This window comes from Chelonia mydas, chromosome 12, assembly GCF_015237465.2.
Source record: "Chelonia mydas isolate rCheMyd1 chromosome 12, rCheMyd1.pri.v2, whole genome shotgun sequence".
Classification (NCBI taxonomy): domain Eukaryota; kingdom Metazoa; phylum Chordata; order Testudines; family Cheloniidae; genus Chelonia; species Chelonia mydas.
The window spans coordinates 10,491,072-10,514,260 of NC_051252.2; the positions used below are offsets into that span (position 1 = coordinate 10,491,072).

Sequence of the window (23,189 nt, forward strand, 5' to 3'; positions counted from 1 at the left end):
AGGGATTAATAACAAGAATTTTAGTTATAAGCTAGGGACTCATCAATTAGAAGTAACGGAGGAGGAAAAGGACCTTGGAGTATTGGTTGATCATAGGATGACTATGAGCCGCCAATGTGATATGGCCGTGAAAAAAGCTAATGCGGTCTTGGGACGCATCAGGAGAGGTATTTCCAGTAGGGATAAGGAGGTTTTAGTACCGTTATACAAGGCACTGGTGAGACCTCACCTGGAATACTGTGTGCAGTTCTGGTCTCCCATGTTTAAGAAGGATGAATTCAAACTGGAACAGGTACAGAGAAGGGCTACTAGGATGATCCGAGGAATGGAAAACTTGTCTTATGAAAGAGACTCAAGGAGCTTGGCTTGTTTAGCCTAAAGGAAGGTTGAGGAGAGATATGATTGCTCTCTATAAATCTATCAGAGGGATAAATACCGGAGAGGAATTATTTAAGCTCAGTACCAATGTGGACACAAGAACAAATGGATATAAACTGGCCACCAGGAAATTTAGACTCGAAATTAGACGAAGGTTTCTAACCATCAGAGGAGTGAAGTTTTGGAATAGCCTTCCAAGGGAAGCAGTGGGGACAAAAGATCTACCTGGCTTTAAGATTAAACTCGGTAAGTTTATGGAGCAGATGATATGATGGGATAACATGGTTTTGGTAATTAAATATTCATGGTAAAGAGGCCCAATGGCCTGTGATGGGATATTAGATGGGGTGGGATCCGAGTTACCCAGGAAAGAATTTTCTGTAGTATCTGGCTGATGATGAATCTTGCCCATATGCTCAGGGTTTAGCTGATCACCATATTTGGGGTCAGGAAGGAATTTTCCTCCAGGGCAGATTGGAAGAGGCCTTGGAGGTTTTTCGCCTTCCTCTGTAGCATGGGGCACGGATCACTTGCTGGAGGATTCTCTGCTCCTTGAAGTCTTTAAACTATGATTTGAGGACTTCAATAACACAGATATAGGTGTGAGGTTTTTTGCAGGAGTGGTGGGTGAAATTCTGTGGCCTGCGTTGTGCAGGAGGTCAGACTAGATGATCATAATGGTCCCTTCTGACCTAAATATCTGTGATAGGTCCCTGGGTTGTTGTGTGGTTGCTGGTGAGTATTTGCTTCAGGGTGGGGGGCTGGCCTGCTTACAAGCTCTTGACATGGTCACTACTTTGTTTTTATACTGCATTTGTCACCACAGTAACATAAGCACCTCAGCAGTATAACAAAACAAGTGCTAGTCCAGTGTCTGTCATTTAGATACAGACTTCCACAAGGTCTAGGAATATTTTAATGGTGGTTCTCAAACTGTCACTTTTAGAACTGCTTCTCTCCTTGTGTTGAAGCAACTATTAGTGTTTACACAGTGATGGCTAATTTTAACCTAGTCCTGGGCTCTTCAGGTTTTTAGATGCTCTACTATTGTTCCACCCACCCTTTGTCAGTCACCTCTTGGCATCTGGCATAGCAACATCTGGTTTCTCTTTGGTATAAATTCAGGCGTAATCAGATTTCCGGATGAAATCAAAATCAGAAGAATGAAACCTGTGTGAGGACAGAAGTCTGCAAGCAGAGCAGATTCAGTGCTGATAAATCATGTTGTGTATTTCCCCTCTCACTCTGCACAACAGGCGATGTGAACAAACAATTCAACGCACTTTAATACGCTGGATGTATGTTCCTTTGGCATTCTTAGTCCTATTCTAATATCCTTACATGCAACCAAGCCATTTTTTTTTGTGGCTGTGGAATCAGGAGCTGGGGGGAGAGAGGGGGCACAAAAGCTAGAACTGATGCATGAAATTGAATATTCACCACCTTTTGATAAAATACTGAAGAAAACATCTTGCCTCTAATGACAGCAAATAAGGCTATAATTTTATGAATGAAAGATTACGGTTTACCCTGGAGAAAAAAAGGTACAATAGTGACTTTCATAATTTCATTCTAAATGGAAACATCTTTAACTGGGTGAGCTTGATACTCAAGCACCTGAATTATTAGTGGCATTAACCAGCAGTTTGTGTACTCTCCCATTATGCTTTACCAAGGCTAATTCACTCTGAACTGCAAGAGTATTGGCCATTTCAGTCCAGGGATAGTTTGTACCAAAATATGCAGCCATTTGGTACCCCAAATAGCAGTACAACATAGCTGTCCAGCAGTGTAAGACTAGTGGATTAAAAACAATTTTACTCAACTCTTACATAGGTGATATTTCAATAAACAGTGACACATTATGTATTTTCTTATTTATTTCAACACTATGATTTAAGAGCCTAAAATACAAGTTCTTCCCTTTGTATTTCTCAAATAGCACTGCAATCATAACTTACAAAATGTTTAAAATACAAAATGTACATGAAATTACAATACAAGGCTCTGTAAACATCTAGAACTTAATCTTTAGTCAATGTTTATTGTCCCATATTCTTAAATATAAAACTTCAATTTGAACAATTTCCAAACCTCAAGGAATGACATCCATTATGTGTATCAAAAATAGAGTTTCAAAGCTTTGTTTGCATCAGAACAAAATTGTCATTTTTCTCTTTGGTTTACAAAGGATGGCAGTTCCACTGATATAATTATAAGATTTAATAGATTGCCAGGTTTGTGGTTAAATTCAGAAACTTAAGTTACTTTTCCAAGGCCCACATCTAATGTGCCAAATACTTCTCAATCTTTATTCTTAACATTGATCCTCCATAGAAGACAGACTACTATTAAGGCTTTCCTTCATGTTTAAAATCTAAACATCAGTATGGAAAGCAGGGACTGAGGAAGGGCAAGAAAGTGGATGCCAACAAATTATCAAGTCACAAGGTATTGTTGTAAAATTAAATTTGCATAGTCCAATGGAGATTGTGTGCTTTTAACAGTCTTTACAGTATCACACAAGCCAAAATAAAATTAAGACCCTTGTACTGAAGCTTTTACAAGGCAAATACAAAAACTGCTTTAGTATCCAAAAGCTATATTTTTTTTAAATAGGAAAGCATCTCTAGGTCTACAGGCATCAAGGTATTTAAAGGCATCAGAAGATTTAGTGCATAGCAACTCTGGATTGTATGGGCTCGCATATTTTAGGTACAGTATGAATTCCAGCTACTCACTCAAAGGACCTGCAAGGAGAAGATGCTGTACCAGTCGTTAGGAGCACAAAACCCACACAAGTATGAAAAGCTCAAAATTAGAGTCCTCCCACAAATATTAATTCAACAGACCCGGTACATTAAATGAAAATTGGAACACACCTTGCACCAGCACACAACCTAAAGACAGTTACACAGCTTACAGTGATTTAAACAGTGTTCTAAAAATGTAACTTGCTGTATTTCTGAACACTTCAGTGTTTTAGCACGTTTAAAGTTAATATGAGTAGGGATAGTAACTAAAGAAGCACCTGAGGGACAGTTACAATTCTTTTCAAATGATAGAACTGCCAAAATAACTATTTTGAGAGACACTTACACTAAGGTACAGTACATTAACTGAAAGGATGCTTAGCTTCCCAGAATACATAGCTTGTCAGAAATGAATTGACCTGTATAGTGGCCTTAACTTATTCGAAAAAAAAAAAATTAAATAAAATTTACCACCATGGTAGTCCTAGGTAGCATTTTAAAAAATGCATGTTTCCTTACAAGGAAGTTCCATTTCCACCAACTTTTCAAATGTATGTCTTTTCTAAAGCTCCATGATCCAACAAATACAAAGATATATTCTATATTGTTAACAGTATTGCTAGAACATTACATCTAGACATGTATAGCACATTGGTATTTCATATGCAAGAGGTTCTATGTAAACTTCCCCCTGCTGCTCTGCCAATACATGTGCCACCACAAAACCTATATTTACTCTAGTGGGTTTTTATTCCTAATGACCTCAATAATGGAGTCCATTTAAGACTTTCTTTGTGTTACTGTAACTTAAGAACATAAATAGACAAAACAGCTTCATTTCTCCAAAACAAGGGCATGTCCTGTACATGTACTGATTGCAATGAAAATACCCTCAAATATCTGAATTCAATGTAATCATCCCCTTATAATCAAAGTTGAATATATTTGCTTTTCATTGGAACCAGAACGAATAATGGTTATTTCAACAGAAGAACAGAAATCTGAACTAAAACCAATTTCAAGTATGAAAGTGTACTTCTGATCTTACTTTGCTATATATGAATCTCTCTCATTTTTTGTATACCCTGTATGTTCCACATCAGATAGGCCTGTAAACTACAACCTCTTGGGAAATATTTAATGTCGCCTAAATCGGCAGTTTCAGATCCTTTCCTAGGTTTTTAATCAGAGGCCTGAGGTTTTAAAAGCCATGTAGTGTAAACATTACTATCTGATGAAGTGGGTAGGTGAGGAAAATGCATCATTTCATACAAACTGTAAGGGATTAATACCACAGTCATTGTCTCATACACTATTTTCCTCTGAAATAAACTCTGCTTTATAAATTTACCTTTTAACTACGGGCAAATTACTCAAATGTATTTCCTTTAACGCCCTCACTCATAGTAAGTTTCTTTTTAGCAGTAAGTGTTCATAGTTCAAATTTAAGAAACTGCCATGTCAAAGTGGCATGATTTAGGCAGATGAACATATAGAATAAGGATGTAATCAAATGATTTACTGCATGGAAAATATTAGAGCCACTGAAGATTGGTGTATTTCAAAACACTATTTCATAGGGATAACACACTTATTAAATCCTCTGCAAATATCAAAATCCCCCCTTATCTAACATGGCTTTGAAATTAAGGTTCTTTACATCAAAATCCTAGTTTTTCAATTTGACTACAAATGTATCGTTTCTATGAAAAAGCTATTTCAGTAAGGAGCCTGTTTTAACAAAGTACAGGAAGATTATCCATATAGTTATAAAAGTTAAATTTTGGAATGTCATTTCTATCCCAACACTTCAATGATGGAATGGTCTCTTTGCAGCCTATCAAATAACATTTTCAGTTTATAAAGAAGTGCAGATCTACATTTGGCTTGGCTTCCTATGAATCAAAGAAAGAAAACACTAAAGTATTTTTATACACAGTGGCTTCCAAGGCATTGGCTTAAGATGACAGGTTGGTTGGTTTTTTTTGCCTCTGGAAGATTTCATTATAAAAAGTTATCTTTTAAACAATAAGCTTAAAGGCTGTTCAGAATGACCAAGGTGTACAAAACTGTCAATTACAATTCTACTACTTCTTCTAAGGGAAAGAGCAGCACACTGAAGATGTGTATTAAATTTTTCTCCACATTCAGTACTGTGAATATTATAAGAGCAAAACTAACATCTCCACACATTTTAAGCACTTACAATATAAAAGTATTCTATGTAAAACAGCAAAGCTCAATTTTTAAACAGTTAAAATATCTTGTCCTGCTTCTTTGTGTCCACTTACTCAGTCTTTTACAGCACTCGAGAAACTAGAATTAGAATGCTCGGTCTCTACATCAAATGTAACCCACTAAAAGGGCTATGCAAGGATCCATTGTTCCAGTTTATAAAAGGCCACAAGAGTTGGAAGCACAGTGCGGGTAAGAGAAGGGGATGAAGAAATATTCAGAGAAAACTTGAAAGATTTCATGATCATTTAGTTGCAAGCTTAGCTGCTTTTAGACTCCATCCGATATTCTTGTCTCCAGAGATCCAGGGCATGTATGTGGAGATTGGCCAGCCACTGTTGCTCCATGTGACACTGAGATCTGTGACATATCTCTTCCTATGATCTCATTCACTAAAAAAATAAAAAGTATGAAAAGTTATACAATTATAACTTACAGCTACTGTAAATATACCTATCTGATGGCTGGGTGTTACTTTTTCCAGAAGTGCAATACCCATTAGTATACCCTTCTGAAAATCTATCAACCCTGTAAACTGAGATGCAGTCAGTAAGTAGCAGAAGGTGAAACAGAAAATATCAGTAATATTAACAAATGAAAATTAAAGCATATTTGTATCACTACATTCATACCACAGACAGCTTTGAAACACCCCTAAGACAATGACTTAAAAAACTGAGTCTGTGTGGGTTTAAAGAAATAAGGGACTAAAAAGAACTCAGAGGCACTGTGTAGGCAGGTACAGTTCAGGTTTTCCCATGCAGTTGTTCCTCTTGCAGGCCTCACTGGACCAGGGACAGCAATTAACTCAAACTACATTAACTATAGTTTGGGGGTCTTAAGCTAACTTCTACTTACAGAACTTCCTCAGAATTTGGACTTTAGTCAATGCACTATCCTCTCAAGCATGTAAATCTATTTTAGTTCCTCTTCTCATTTAAGTCTGAGAGCTACTACAACTAATCATCTAATAGCAAAAATCCCCTTCCCCCAAATATTTGTCTCTATATTATGGAAGGACTGGGGGCTGATATAAAATATAAGCCTAGCAGACAGAGCCTTAAATTCAACTGGAAGACTAGTTTCCAAGCTGTTGTTAGAAAGACATTATGATAGAAATAATTAAAAGCGATTAAACAATACTTTTTACTGGCTACAATGTCAGGATGGTATAGGCACCAATATAACTGACTGTTACGCTGAAAGTTTGAGAGGGAATATGATAGTTTACTTGACACTAATATTCTCAACTCATTTTTGAAAAACTTTAATCTGAAATTATGGCATTTCTAAAATAGTGAGCTCTAGACAAGTTTCTCTTCCCTCACTTTTCTTCACTTTGAATTTTACTTTAGTAAGAACAGCAGGGTATACTCCCAAAGTATGACATTAGTTTACAGAGAGAAGCAGCACTGAAATATAATCATAAAACTCAACACCAGAAAACTTCATGTGTGTTATTTTGACCCCCGGGAATCTACATGATATAACTGAGGTCAGGGTTTGGAAACTATTATAGAAATATTTATTTTTAAATAGGCAAATTTCAATAAAGTCTTACAGATTCAGACCAATACACAAACAATATAGGATTTGTAATATTCCAAGTGTCACAACAGAAAAACAAGGTCTGGCAGTGCTGTGTAGCTCAAAAGCTTGTCTCTCTCACGAACAAAAATTGGTCCAATAACAGATTACCATACCCAGCTTGTCTCCAATATCCTGGAACTGACCAGGCTACACCAACCCCGGGGTACAACAGAAAAAGCATACAAAATCTGAGCACAAAACAAACTACACTTATTTTGGAAAACAGACAAAATCAAATAATTTAGTGAGTACTCGTAATAAAACTATACTAATGTTAAAATAAACCATGAAGGCTCCAAAACATTGTGAAGTTGGCACTCTAAGGGCTTGTCTACACGACACAGCTTTTAGTGACAAGGCTTGCATCTGAAGAAGTGGTTTTTTTTTTTACCCAGGAAAGCTTATGCCCAAATAAATCTGTTAGTCTTTAAGGTGCCACTGGACTTCTCGTTGTTTTTGTGGATACAGACTGACATGGCTACCCTCTGATACTCAAATAACATGGTTTTTAGCAACTCAGTAGGCTATAAAGTAAAAAACCGCAAAGTGATATATCAATTCACTTCTGTTTGAAATTGCTTACTCCATGTTGTTATGACTTTAAAAACAATATAGCATACAAGCCTGATCTTGGATTGAAATGCATAAAGGCACTATGTATCTCATATATTTATTATTTTTTTTAAAAACCAGGTAATTTATATATAGAAAATAAATAAAACTAATGTAGGTTTCGTGGAACACTTTGGATGGGGAAGGAAAAGAGAAAGCGGTCCTCTTCATGCAGTAGTTCTTTGACTCCTCGAAGCTCTTTCAGTAAATGGAAAACCTAGAACTGTGAAATTCTCAGTAGGAAAATATGCAAACTTTAAAAATCTGTTCCAGAGAAATCAAGAGTTAGCTTCAGCTCAGAAAATATTCTTTTCAGGAAGGCAGCACTAAGGTCAAATGTTGATTTTTATCAATAGTTTATCAAAAACTCCTACTGTCAGTTTGCTTCATGAAGTCAAGAGAAGGATAGTAGTACATGGATTTTTCTAATATGCCAACTCATTACACTATTAAGAAGTTTGAATGGTAAAGGTTTTGCTGAGCACCACACACAACATTCCTTTTTACCTGCTTTGTAAATTATTATGTAGACTTAATTCATATTGCTGATGTTTCGTTATTGAAAGATTAGTTGCTGAGTAAATTCATCTCTACAAGATGGATGGAGTGGAAGAATTGTCACGATGACAGCTTTATTAGCAAGCTCTGAACTAGTAAACTAATCCAAGATGAGTTAGCAATTTGCTGTTAATCAAAATAACTGTGTAGTTTCCAAAAGCTTCCTTTGAGACTATTTGCTGATTTCACTCAGCTTCATACCTTCGCATTTCTACCACCATCAGCACCACACATATTAAACCTTAATAGTAACTGCAGAAGGAAGCCAGCCTTTGTCCCCCCAAATTTTCAGTCGCATGTGTCAGTCACCCTGTACAATCTCCCCCACAAGAAACACATGATATTATACGTTGGGAATGACTTTGTGGACAACCCTTTTTTTAATCAAAAAAATTGTGGCTAAATGAGAACCGCCATGAGAACTAGGTGGTAACGAACAGTCTGGTACTGGGGTTTAAGCACACCAAAACAATCACAATATTTCAGAAATTTTAAATTTAGAATGTTTGTGGTGATGGCTGGATTATTTATAACGGCAGAATAAAGAAGGATTTGCTGAAACTACTCAAGGAGTACAATACAATACATTCTGCACAGCAGAATAGGTGCTGAGGCACATTCATCTCTGGATACAGAATGGACATGTTTTTGACAAAATAAAGAAAAGTATTCCTCAACTATCTATGTATGTCGATTATATACAGTATATAAATTTTGTGACAATACTTCATCTTTTCCTTTAAAAAAAATCTTTGTCATGAGCTCGCTGCTAATGCTTTAAAAATACAAAACCAAAATACAATATAATAAATTAATCCTTTCTACTAAGAAGCTGCACATAATGTTAACACCCTCATACAGCAACCTGTATCTCAGTCCCCTTACCTCTCTTCAGAGGCCTGATGAAATAAATTGGTTTTACACCATGCCCTGAAAGTTGGCACATCCAAGCTATTCTAATTATGAAATGGAAAGCATTCCTGAATCCCAGCAATATTACTGCGAATGCCTTGACTGGTGACTCCTCTTATTTCAAGGGAATATTAGCCTTAATACCTCCACTAACTGCAACTGTGGTAGTGTCTCAGGAGGCTATTACCAGGCAATTTAGGGCTTTGTAGGTCCACACCACCACCTTAAAATCTAGATAAAATCTCTCTGATAAACAGTGCAGGTCCAGAGCATGAGTGTTGTGTACTCTATAGTACACCTCACTTGCCAAGTGCACAATCAGCAACCATTCCAGCTTCTGAATCATTTTAAGATTAAGTACTGGAACATATTCCACTAATCTAAGCTAAAAATGACAAGAGGCATTGTGTGCCCTGTTACTCATCTCTTTGAATCCAAATGTGTTTTCTAAAAAAAAAAAATCTTAACACAAATGCATGCTGCTTTTCCTTTGTGTTATTCTGAATTCCAGCTGCTTGCTTTACTGACAAGTTTTAATATTGTTAACACTTGTGGTAGTAGGTCTATGGAGGACTGTAGAAATGAAAATTAAATTTAGAATCCTATTTCACTTTCAGGTTTCTAAGGCATTAGTATAACTAAACAAAACTTTAAATGTTTAACTTAGTGTAGTTTCTCTCTTTAAATATTCATTGAAGAACCTTAATATTGTCATGGTTAAGGTTAGGATTATGTACTGATTGAGTACTACTCCGTAGGTTTGTAACTGGACTAAAATGGAGCTCAGAAGCGGTTTTATTTTGTAGAGTGTTTTGTAATCCTGAATTAACAAACCTTTACTTCTGAATGTCCAGTGATAGAATACAAGCTACTTTAGAAAACAAATTTGAGAATTTAAAAAAAGGTTTTTAATTAGAATTTTATGCATATACATATGTAGGAAAAATGAGAAGAAGAAAGCACAAGGGAGATCAACTACCATGTGCCTATTTCCAGTATTAACAATACTGCCAACATTTAACAAACAATCATAGTGTACAATTCTTATTTTATAGATATGAAGGGAGCAAACTGATGGATTTCTAAGGCAACTGCAGAACATTTTCCCCCAGTTACAGTACATTCAACTAGCCAGGTATTTATGAAGTGCCAATTTATCCTGATACCTCGGCTGGATCTCCAATTTACCTTATTCAACCTTACTAATCTTAAATTAGACCTAATTTAAGATTAAGTAAATCAGAATTTTTATGTTTAAAAAAAAAAGTTTGAGACTTAATATATCAGTGAAAAGTCAGAGGGTGTTCTGGCCACACTCTGCTTGCTCTACTCAAATAATAAAAAAACCCTCAGACAACAAAAAAGAACAAGCCTTGTGCTCTCTGCAGCAAATTAGACTGTTTCCTTAGATTCTGCAGCAGTTTCAAATCCCTTCTTTAAATCGAGTTGTTTTACCTAATTGTATGATACCTCTCGTTCACATTTGGTTCACATTATCAAGCTTTTCTTTGTAAGCTTAAAGTCCAGAAATTGATTTTTCTTAAAAACTGTAGCTTAAATTCCAGAACAATATTCTGCAGCAAAGGACAAATTCTACACAAAATTCCACATCCGTGAATCACAGAATAAATACACGTCCCTATTTATAGTCATACTTAGTTATTATAATATCATTTTTCATCTGTAGATATTAGAACTACCACAACATTTTTCCCTTCCTTACTTTTGTGCTCCAATATAAAACATTGAAGCATTTAAACAGACTCACCCTCTAGATTTTCCACACAGGAGTTGGACATGAATGCTGAATGTTGAGTCCATTTCTCTGCTGAACCTGATGGCTGGTATTCCAGGTCAGAGATAAAATTGTCTGTGTCAGAGAAGAAGACAGACATAACTACTGACTGGCCTAAACCAAGAAGTCACAGTTCACTCGATCAGGAAGTGGATTTCACTGATTTTTTTTTTGTAATAGTACTGACTTGCCAGGTCAGATGAAGTACCCAGTTTCATTCAAGATAACAGCGTATTTTGAGGTGAATATCACTTTGTAAATTAATATCTTATTAAACAAGGTTGATTACCTAACAGGTAGCACCCCAAATTTCCACTATGTAACTTTAAGTTTTTTGCATCTTGTCCTTGTGAAAGTTTTCAGTTAAAATAATCATGTCCAAAGTCAAGTTTTTGTTTTAACCTCCTAATTTGCTTTTTGTGGTCTAGTTACACCAGCACAAACCACTAAATATTTCCTTCTCCCTGAAAAGTCCAGGCAAGAGGCAGCCAATAACTCAGAATAAAACAAAGAAATTAGGAATTCTTTTGACTTCGAAGAAGGATTACATCCATTACAGTAAATAATTTATTTTACCCAGTATTGATCAGACTATCTGAAGAAACATCTCCTTGCTTTTTCCTGAACATATCCTCCTCACATCTGTGGTACTCCAGCCAGGCCACAGAGAGCAAAATTTAAGTACCAGGAAACTGACACTGATCCTGGTACCAGTAATACAGACAAACAACTATGGCATGAATAGCAGTTCCTAAGGAACTGTCAAGAAATGTTAATATCTGAGATGAGACAGGGATAAATTGAGAAAACGCTCAGTACCGTTTATCCTTTCAGAAGAGAGCTCTTTAAGGGTAGAATATTGCATTAGCCAACTCCAGCATGTTCATTTGGTAGTGTTTTGCAGATGTACAAATAGTACCAAGTTGGGTTTTTTTAAGCTAGCTGTAAAATTTGTAAAGGGTGTGTGTGCGTGGTTTGATTCAGTTCAGACAGGTTATTTAGTTATGTATTTATACTGTGCTAGTGCCTACTATGTTATTGGCTTAGATTCTTGAATACTAGCATGCATCTGCTTTGCTATCATGATCTTCAGAAGTCTTGCTTAGGAAGATTGCTTTAGATGAATTATAATTGCCCTGGGTAACTAACTCTGAGTTTGAAGAAGCAGCTCAGACAGGTATTATTCTTGTTCAAATAAAATATGCATGCAACTTTTAGGAAGAAAGGATAAGGACAGAGGACCACTAGTTCTTTTGAAACAGCAGGTCTAGTTAGTGAGAGGAGAGTGTTCGCTCACCCACTTGGTGGGAGAACATGACCACTAGGGAAGTGGATCTTTCCTTTGAAAATCAAAGAATCCAGGGAGGGAGAGGGATGCTAATCTGGGACCTAAGGCAGAAAATTGCCTTGAGGAATCAAGAGACTAAAGGGAGCACCCCTACAGCGAAGCATGCTGGGGCCGAGGCTCAAGCTTTCAATGGGGTAGGTAAGAGACCCTTATGAAAAGCCTCCTGAAGCAGAGGCTGACAGCAATTTGATCTTTTCAAAACAAAAACACCCATTCTACTTTTTAAAGAATACAAACACTATCCCAACCTTTTGAGTAGAGAGGTACACTGTTTGGGTCACCTTATCAACGAGATTTTCTCTCTTAATACCATCTGCCTGCCTAGAGTGCATGCGGATGCATCACCGGCAGAGCTCTAAACAACTTTCTATGCATAGAACAAAGGAGCACTGTTTACTGAAGAATGTGCTTCTCTGTTCCCCTGGCAATTAAGAAATTACTACCATGTTAACAATCTCAATATTCACACCATCATTCTCAACATATCCTGAAGAGAAGTCAATGCCAACTTGCCATCTCTCTGTTTCCATATATTCATATGTACTCTCTTCTCCATGAGTATACTGCTTGGTTTGCCACTGATACAGAGTGTGCCCCAAACATTAATGTCCATTATGAAAGTCTGCTGGAGATATGAAGGAGGACTGTCTGTGAAACTTTGAGAGAATTTTGCTCTCTTACTGTGAGACCACTTCTCTGTTTTAGGGATCCTAACAAGTCCAAGATTTCCCTGTTCCTTGAAGACAAAGGAAGCAGCTGTTGAAGTTCCCTGGAGTAGAATGGAAGTCAGACACTAACAGCATATCACGTCCAGAGAAGGGGTGGATTTAGCTTTGATAATTCTCTATTGTCCAAATTTTTCTCATCTTCCCTCTGATAAGTCCTGATTTTGTGCAGCTGTAATGCAGAAGTGGGTGGTTTCTGCAATAATGTGAAGAAACTCTCTTTTGATTAAACACTAATCCTAAGAACTTGACAGGACCAAGATCCCTGCTATGTTGTGCCAGCCTCTGTGATTTTGGTCAGATGAGCCAATCATTCAGGTATGGAATGACACAAACCCTGTTGAGGGGTGACCATTACCACTACCAACACACCTTAGAAAAAATATTTAGAGGCCAAGATAAAGAGGAGGAAACTGCCGGGTATCCAACATACTCTAGAGGAGCCTCTTATGTGATTGAGCAATATATAAAAAACACAGCAATAAGTTTTGTGGCTGCACCTTTGTTCTAACAGCCATCAACCCAGGGGACAATTCAGAATGTCTAATATCCAGAATTTTGGCTTGATATCTGAAGTCCAAAATGGGTCTTGCCTCTCTGTTCTTTTTTATGATGAAATAGCTGGAATTTCTGATCCTCTAATGTGTGCAAGATAGTTCCTATGTTCAGGTGATAGTGAATGTTTTTTGTTATGGTTTTTTTTTTTTTTTAAAATGAGTAGCAGATCTTGGAATCAAACACTTGAAAGAGACTAGCTGAAAAAAATGTATGGTAAACACACTTTACCAGAAATGTTGTATGAGGTAATTCAGGCCCATTGGGGAAAAAAATAGATCTCCCCAAAGATCACCACTCACAGGAATAAGCAGGGATATAAAAATAGCTTCACCTCAATCTAGCAGGACACTTTCAAACTGGATTAAGATAATCCAGAACAAGGCACTTTTAATCTGGAATAAGTGTCCATACATGGAGTTATTCAGAAATAATCATAATCCCAGAATAGCTATTCCTGAATAACTCCACCGGTAGAGAAGCCCAGAGAAAATAGTGGGAGACATGTGTCTGTTTTTGATTTGTTTCTTTACTATTCAGTTGGGCCAAGATTTTCACATGTGATTAGTACCTAATATAGGGACCTGATGGGTGATCAGCACTTTCTGAAAAGTCAGGCACAAAAACCCGAGGTACTGTACTCAAAATCACCACTGAAAATCTTGACTTGAGGACTGGGTGAATCCTACAAAAACATTCTTCAGACAGCATTTGCTCAAATTAAAAAAATGCTTCAGCTGTAGCTGTATCCAACTCCTGCATTTGCTTTGCATGAACATTTGTATGATTTATTTACTTGTATTAAAACTTTCAGAAAACAGAATCTTAAGTTTGCATTCTTTAGTATACACATCCAAGTATTTTTTTTTTTAAACGGGCTATGAAACTTGACAGAGAACCTCAAACTCTAGTACAGAGCCTACTAAATGGTTCAGACAACAATCAGAGTACACTTGCAACTAGGGTTATGCACACAGACATACAATTAATTTATCTCAGTCACAAAAGTAACATAGCAGACAGAAAATAAACCTTAGCCCCTAGTTTAAAAATATTTTCTTTAACAATGATGCCTTAGCCAGGGCCTGGGAAGCCCAGAAAGGAAAAGGTTTAAGATTCGTAAAACACTTATACTACTTAAATATTAATTCTGCCTGTGAATTCCAGAGGGGTAACCTGGAAATCCTGGACGCCCCATCATCTTAGGCATTGGCACCCTGACAGCAGGATTGTCTGGCTATGTAGACTTCCTCCTCAGGCCCTATGCTACCAGCACTCCCAGCTATCTTCGAGACACCACTGACTTCCTGAGGAAACTACAATCCATCGGTGATCTTCCTGAAAACACCATCCTGGCCACTATGGATGTAGAAGCCCTCTACACCAACATTCCACACAAAGATGGACTACAAGCCGTCAGGAACACTATCCCCGATAATGTCACGGCAAATCTGGTGGCTGAACTTTGTGACTTTGTCCTCACCCATAACTATTTCACATTTGGGGACAATGTATACCTTCAAATCAGCGGCACTGCTATGGGTACCCGCATGGCCCCACAGTATGCCAACATTTTTATGGCTGACTTAGAACAATGCTTCCTCAGCTCTCATCCCCTAACACCCCTACTCTACTTGCGCTACATTGATGACATCTTCATCATCTGGACCCATGGAAAAGAAGCCCTTGAGGAATTCCACCATGATTTCAACAATTTCCATCCCACTATCAGTCTCAGCCTGGACCAGTCCACACAAGAGATCCACCTCCTGGACACTATGGTGCTAATAAGCGATGGTCACATAACCACCACCCTATATCGGAAACCTACTGACCGCTATTCCTACCTACATGCCTCCAGCTTTCACCCAGGCCACACCACACGATCCATCGTCTACAGCCAAGCTCTATGATACAACCGCATTTGCTCCAACCCCTCAGACAGAGACAAACACCTACAAGATCTCCATCAAGTATTCTTACAACTACAATACCCACCTGCTGAAGTGAAGAAACAGATTGACAGAGCCAGAAGAGTACCCAGAAGTCACCTAATACACAGGACAGGCCCAACAAAGAAAATAACAGAACGCCACTAGCCGTCACCTTCAGCCCCCAACTAAAACCTCTCCAGAGCATCATCAAGGATCTACAACCTATCCTGAAGGACAACCCATCACTCTCACGAATCTTGGGAGACAGGCAAGTCCTTGCCTACAGACAGCCCCCCAACCTGAAGCAAATACTCACCAGCAACCACACACCACACAACAGAACCACTAACCCAGGAACCTATCCTTGCAACAAAGCCCGTTGCCAACTGTGTCCACATATCTATTCAGAGGACACCATCATAGGGCCTAATCACATCAGCCACACTATCAGAGGCTCGTTCACCTACACATCTACCAATGTGATATATGCCATCATGTGCCAGCAATGCCCCTCTGCCATGTACACTAGTCAAACTGGACAGTCTCTACGTAAAAGAATAAATGGACACAAATCAGATGTCAAGAATTATAGCATTCATAAACCAGTCAGAGAACACTTCAATCTCTCTGGTCACTATTATAGACCTAAAGGTCGCAATATTACAACAAAAAGACTTCAAAAACAGACTCCAACGGGAGACTGCTGAATTGGAATTAATTTGCAAACTGGATACAATTAACTTAGGCTTGAATAGAGACTGGGAGTGTATGTGTCATTACCCAAAGTAAAACTATTTCCCCATGTTTATTCCCCCCCGCTCCCCCAACTGTTCCTCAGACGTTCCAGTTAACAGCTGGAAATGGCCCACCTTGATCATCACTACAAAAGATTTTCTTCTTGCCCCCGCTCTCCTGCTGGTAATAGCTCATCTTAAGTGATCACTCTCCTTACAGTGTGTATGATAACACCCATTTTTTCATGTTCTGTGTGTATATAAATCTTCTCACTGTATTTTCCACTGAATGCATCCGATGAAGTGAGCTGTAGCTCACGAAAGCTTATGCTCAAATAAATTGGTTAGTCTCTAAGGTGCCACAAGTACTCCTTTTCTTTTTAAGGTGCCACTAGTACTCCTTTTTCCTTTTGCGAATACAGACTAAAACAGCTGCTACTCTGAAACCTTTGATTATAGAAAAATCCTCACACCTCAGAAAAGAGACAGAAGCAATACCATGTGATTTTTTGATAAACTCACAACCAATCAACGCAGCCTGATTTTAGACTAATACAGCATATTGTGCATAATAAATCCATAGAGGTAAGAGTTAACAATTCATAAAGTATATACTAATGATGAATGAATACGGAAGTTGTGATCTGCTCAGACAATCCACCAATAGAAAGGAGGCTAAACTGAGTTAGTTGTTCAGTGATAACACTCTTTGAAATTAGTTTTATATACAATTGTGATTATGAGGTGTTAATGTGTCCTGGCAGAGCTATCACTGATAGCAATGAGCTCTCAGGCATTTTACTGTGCTGTGTATTGCTCACCACATGATACACATTTTATATTTATAAGGGCTTTCCTGTCATGCTCCTTCTGGAATTAAGTGCCCTTGTTAGGGATTTGTGATATCAAGTACCATGAACCACAAAGTTCAAAGTGAGCAAAGTTACAACAGCTCTTTAGAATATTTACTCTGGTGCAGGGATTTTGTTTTGTTCTACATACATTAAAGCCATGTACACTTACAGAAGTAGATCTGAATTGACCTACAAATCCGTATTTCTGATAGGTTTTCTACCTTAAGTTCACATATTATATTCACTGACAATTAGTGTTAATAAATTAAAATAATTTATAAATAAGTGGATTCAAAAAGGAATTATTTCTTCAAAAATATTCCACTATTATTCCAATATTCCATATCATTTTAGATAAATTTGACATTATTCCCTTAAATGAGACTAAAAAAAGCATAAGGTACCCCTGAATTATACACTTAAAAGAATGGTGGTGCTTTTATGTCAAATTATCCCTCAATTAGGAGATAAATTCCTTCGTCCACTGAACCGAAAAAAAGACTCAGTCATCTGGGTAAATTAAACTTCCAGAGGTAGGGGGAAAAGAAGGGCAAGAATCAATTATACTTGTTTAGGGTAGTGAAGGCATTATAAAATTAAGTTATTTGAGACCATTTGAAGACACTGTTTTGGGTACAAAGACCCAGGTAAAAGTGCAGTCAGTGAAGTGAATCAGAATCCAATAATGTGGTTTGTGAGAGGTTCCCCCCTCTCACTAGGTGCTGTGCAGGCCACGCAGCATAAACTTTTGCTGTCTGCACATTCTCTACATTTTACAGTCAGTGGTGTAGCATGGGTAAACTGAAATGAATCTGTGTAGTTCTTTTTTTAGCAAATACAGTGGTATATGTTTTGTTTGGTACAGGATATATTTATTTTAAATAACTACACTTTTTAATTGAATTATTGTATTTATGGATTTATTAAGATTACCAATAATCCTCAAGAACGTTAAGGGAAGACTACAGCATGTTTCCTCTGATACTGGCTTTCCACTTGTCATTTACATGTAGAGCAGTAACAGCTGTAGGTATGCTAAGAGTCCCTGTAACTACGTAAGATTAGTTAGTGTAATATATTTAGCTTAGTCTTTCACTGCACACAACTAGCAAGTGCTATAGTGTCAACTTTCACTATAGCAGCAGGCCAGGCTATAATTAACTCACATCCTTCTCTACTGGGGAACAACCAGCTGTGATTCTATTGGTTTGTGATCAAAAGAGGGCACAGGGTAATAGCAAACTATGAAGGACCTGGTTGACTGTCTTACAAGTTACATTAGACCATTAAAAAAAAAAAAAGATATAGGACATACTGCCTTTGACAATTTCAAGGTTTAGATCAGGGATCTCAAACCCAAATCACCACAAGGGCCTCATGAGGACGAGTATATTGGCCCGGGGGCCGCATCACTGAAATCTTTCATACAACGATACAAAAGTATAGTAAAAAATGAAGAGTAATACAGTATGCTATTAAATGTCAATGTATTAACTTTTTTTAAACTGTAATGCAAACAGGGGTTTTAATAAAATATGAAAACTCAGTAATGCACCTCAAACGACAAAATGCATTTACTTTTAGAATTACTTCAGTTAAAGCCCCCATGCCTCCGCCCCCACTCACCCCTTCCATGAGGACCCACCCCTGCCCCACCCCAGCCCACCCCTTCCCCCGCCCCCATTCCAACCCCTCCCCAAAGTCCCCACCCCAACTCCGCCCCCTCCCTGCCCCTATTTCAACCCCTTCCCCAAATCCCCGCCCCTGCCCCACCTCTTCTCCATAGCACACCACATCCCTGCTCCTCCCCCTCCCTCCTGGAAAGTCCTAAGCGCCACCAAACACCTGTTTGGCAGCAGGAAGCATTGGGAGGTAGGCGGAGGAGCGGGGAAGCAGTGTGCTCAGAGGGGACGGCGGGTCAGGGGAGCTTGGCTGCCGGTGGAGTTGGTGCCTATGGCAGGCCGCAGAAAACTCCACAGGCCGCATACGGCCCGCAAGTTTGAGACCCCTGGTTTAGATCATCATCTAGACAATATATTTTTTTTAATTAGAGTAATATAGTCTTAGGGTTTGTCTACATAGTGCATAAGTCTGCACCAGAGGGGTGTGAACTGCAATGCACAATAGCAATGAGCATTTCATGGACAAACTGGCCCATGTGGACCCTGCTGGCATGCACTAAAAATTCCCTAGTGTGCGTCAACAGGGTCCACATGGGCCAGTTAGTGAGTAACATGCTAATATGCACTAGAATTTATACTGCTTTGGTGTGGACTAATGCACTGTGGAGACAAGCCCTTAGAGTCTGTGTGTACAAGGTCCTGTACCCACAACAAAAAAGTGAGATACACAAATTGTAACAGCATTTATCTGGCCTCTCTCTCACTCCACCTCTTGCTGGCTAATACTGGCTTCCCAATTTGAAATCAGGCTCCCCCTTCATCTTCATTCCAGCATATGCCAACTGCTAACGCTGCCCCACTTCTAACCCCTCGTAACAGCCATTGTAGTTACCAGAAAGCAACCAGGAAAGGGTATAGCACTACATTTTATTGCAAAGTATGCCAATTTAGGCAGCCACAGGAGATGAAAAGAAATATTCCAACACAATTTAAAAAAAATGAAATCAACAATGCTAGTACAGTATAGTCAGTAAAGAACCTCATTTTTGAATATTTTCCAGTGTACAGTAAGATACTGTAAATTCAGCCTCCATGTACAACAGAAATTGAAGTCCTGCAACAAAGCTTAGGCCCAATGGGCTGCAAAGTACAGAGCCTTACTGTATGTTTAGCAAAATCAGAAGTCAGTTTATGGAACACTAGTCCAAAAGAGGCAGTTTTTATTCCATTATTACTTAAGCAGGATTTTCAAGTATTAGATTTTTCTTCAGCATTCATGACACTTTGTAACAGCCCAGTTTAAATGTACTATATATACACACACTAATTTGTTGACTATGTATTGTATTTTAATTTTTATATATAGAGTGTTCACTTTCCAATACATTCAAATGATCTTTCTATTACTATTGCAATGCTGTGAAAGTTAGTATAGACTCAGCCTGTGAAAGCTGGTGAATAGCTTCTCTAGATAATAGTATTGATCCCTAGACCAGAGAGCAAAGGATCTGAATCATCATCAGTGCATTCACACAACTGAACATATCCCCTAAAAGATGATAAATTATTCATCACAATACTGTTCTAGGAAACTGAATTAGGGGAAAAAGTTGAACTCTAGATATGGACTGTATCTTACAAAGCAGCTACATCATTTTATGCACAGAAAATTCTTAAGAGGAGATCTAGTTAAGATTGATAGAAAACAGATGTGGATTTTCTAATTTCCATCTTTATGTAATGAGGATACAACACGTAAGGAAGTGAAAGGGGATTAGCAAAAAGGTTATCATAATCTGATACTAAACACAACCTCCTAAATATGATACTTTATATAACCTCCTAAAAATGATTAACTACAATTATATATCTTATCCAAATCCACAAAAAGAAATGAAATTTACATAATGCACACTCAGAAGTAGAAATACTCAATAGCTTAAGTTTCAGATGATCTAAAAGACTATTACATTTTATAAACTAAAATTTGACACACTTGTAAACTGGAAAGCCACAAAAGTTAATAATTTGCTACAAGTTAACAGAATGAAAAAAAAAAAAATGAAGAAAAGCTGCAGACCTCAACTTAACACACTGCTGCAAACATTCTGAACTAGAATGACCAGATTTTCAAGATGAAAAACTGGGACACCTGTCCTGGGGCAAGAGCATACAGGGGACTGTGTCAGAGGGTGATGGATGTATATGGAAAAGACTAAATCAAATGCTGAATCCTACTGTCTTCAGCCAAGCAATCTCCCTCCCTTTGTCTCCATCATCTGAAGGATCTCAGACTTTGTGTACAGAAAAGGGTGGTTTGAGTCAATGGGAAGAAAAGGATGTCAACCTGTGACAGACCTTGAGAACCACTTGTACTTACTCAGCCTGCTGTCAGTTTCACCAGCTCAGATGACACATGGTTCTGAGATGGCCAATGTGCACATGTTTTTAAAACTGAAACACTGGTCCTCAGGAACACAGAGGCATTCCTTATTTAGAATGGTACACAATATAGTTGGCTTTGAAATGGCCACATCTTCCAAAAGGTAAAATTTAAGTGAAGCTTTTTCTAGATCTGTTAGTAGTTGTTATATTTGTAATATAAAATTGTAATTCAGCATTTAAATTCCTTCTTATAGTCAATGCATTTTTGATCACAAAGAGATATATGCAACATAATTTGAATACAGGTTGCCAGATTTGAAACGCAGATTTGAATGCAGATTGCCAGATTCCGACCTGCGATACCACATCTACCATGAAAGCCTGCTGTAGACAGTACAGTGTGCAAGCATGCACACATACAGTGCAAGTGGTGGTTCCCCTCCTGCCCTATATACTATTTTTACCCTTTGGGATATATACTCTAAATAGAACCTTTTTGCAAAATTGCACAATATGGGAAAAAGTCAACAGTTAACCCAATTTGTCACCCCTCTTAGGCTTGCATAAGCATGATGGGTGTGAAGTCATCAGTATAGAGGAATGCGGGTTCACAAATGGCATAACTGATTGTATGGATTTCAGGGGCCCTAAATGATGAATGGGATTATAAAATCAGTTCAAAGACGAACAGCAGCCTTTTGTTAATTATTTTCAGAACAAGTTCATCAACATGAATGGTTTTCAGGTTTTGTGAAACTACAGTATTCTAAGCATAAAGCTATAACTCTAAAGTGAGGTGCTCAAAATCTGTGACATTTAAATAGATAGTTATTTTTCCAAACAATTGTAAAACCCAACCATTTTAGTTTGTAAATCTAAAACGCATATGAAATAGAAGAGCTAGTTTACAATATCAAATACCACAATTTTCACTGCCACACCACGATTCATTTCAGCTTAAACACTCCTGAACCATTCCTACAAAACTGGCCATTATACTATCTATGGTTATGTGATATGAAAGCTTTGTAGTCTGCTTAAGTTATCAAGGTTGATGGATTTTTCTGAAATTCTCCTCAGTAGCTCCAAGAACTGTTTCTGGAAACAGACCTCTTTCCATTTTAGACTTGTATGTAAGTGGTATGGGGTGACAGAAGGGGAGAGGATGAAAAGGCATTAACATAACAGCTGAAAACCTATTTTATCAACCAAGAGAACAAAGGGAGGATTGAACTTTTCCGAGTGAACATTCACCCTTTGAAAGTTAACAAGGCCTGCCATTATCTGGAAAAAAATCAAGAGAACAGAGATCTACCTCCGGCCTTCCTCCACAGAGGAAGCATTTTAGCTGCATTTCTTTAGCTTTCTTCATACAAACTGGGAAGTTTTTCCTTTAGGCAGCAAGGGAATTCTGAGAGTCCCAGTGGAGAGAGCAAGTTCTGAAGGAGGTGGTGTGGTAGGGACCAATATGCTAAGACTGAGGGGTCAGATTCTCATTCAGAAACATGAGAACCTCAGGCATAAGTGGAAAAAAGAGAAACTAAGACAGTACCCCACATGCAGTGTCTGGACACCTTGAAAAGGTCCTGTCTTTCAGAGAAAAAAGAGTCCCACAGAGCCAAGTGGAGGAGGCCACCCCCAAGTCTACTGGCCCTAGGGCAAGGGATAGCAATCAGTTCTTAGAGGACATCCTTCTGAAGTGATCACAGGCAAACATTTTAGACTACAGCATGGCCAATCAGAGCACACACAGCCCTAGACTGTGACAGTAGGCCTGTGATGTATGCTAAATAACCATAAGTAACCCCACCTTGGGGAGATGACTCCCAGTTTCCTGGACCTCTACCATTAGATCAGAGATCTTCAACCCCTTCAACTGCTTGGAATGGAGAATATGACAAGGCTTCTTGAGACATTTAGAAATTTTCCAATGTATCACAAATAGCTATATTCTGGAGCATCTCTCTCACTTAGGGCTGGTCTACAGTGGACATTTTACCAACATAACTATGGAGTTTAGGGGTGTGATTTTTTGCCAACTCAGCTTCAGTAAAAGCCCATGCATGGATGCAGGTATACAGGTGCCTTATAGCAGTATAATTTATTATACCCCTGACCAGAATAACCATATCTGTACAAGTACTTTTATAGCTGTGTAACTGAATCTACACTTGGGGAGTTTTTCTGCTTTAACTGCTG

At 38.1% G+C, this 23,189-nt stretch overlaps 1 protein-coding gene across 4 annotated transcripts in view; it reads right to left on the reverse strand.

Moving 5' to 3' along the window:
• Window positions 1-2,240: 2,240 nt before the first annotated feature.
• NFATC3 (nuclear factor of activated T cells 3) overlaps window positions 2,241-23,189 on the reverse strand; it is a 137,133-nt gene continuing 116,184 nt past the window's right edge. For 3 of the 4 annotated variants that reach the window (XM_037877398.2, XM_037877396.2, XM_043526551.1), the window contains 2 exons: window positions 10,807-10,908; window positions 2,241-5,758 (listed from right to left, as the gene is read on the reverse strand). In XM_037877398.2, the coding sequence (XP_037733326.1) occupies window positions 5,637-5,758; window positions 10,807-10,908 (224 nt within the window). In that variant the 3' untranslated portion in view covers window positions 2,241-5,636. The remainder of the gene's footprint in view (window positions 5,759-10,806; window positions 10,909-23,189) is intronic. The other variant, XM_037877397.2, reaches the window with a different exon arrangement.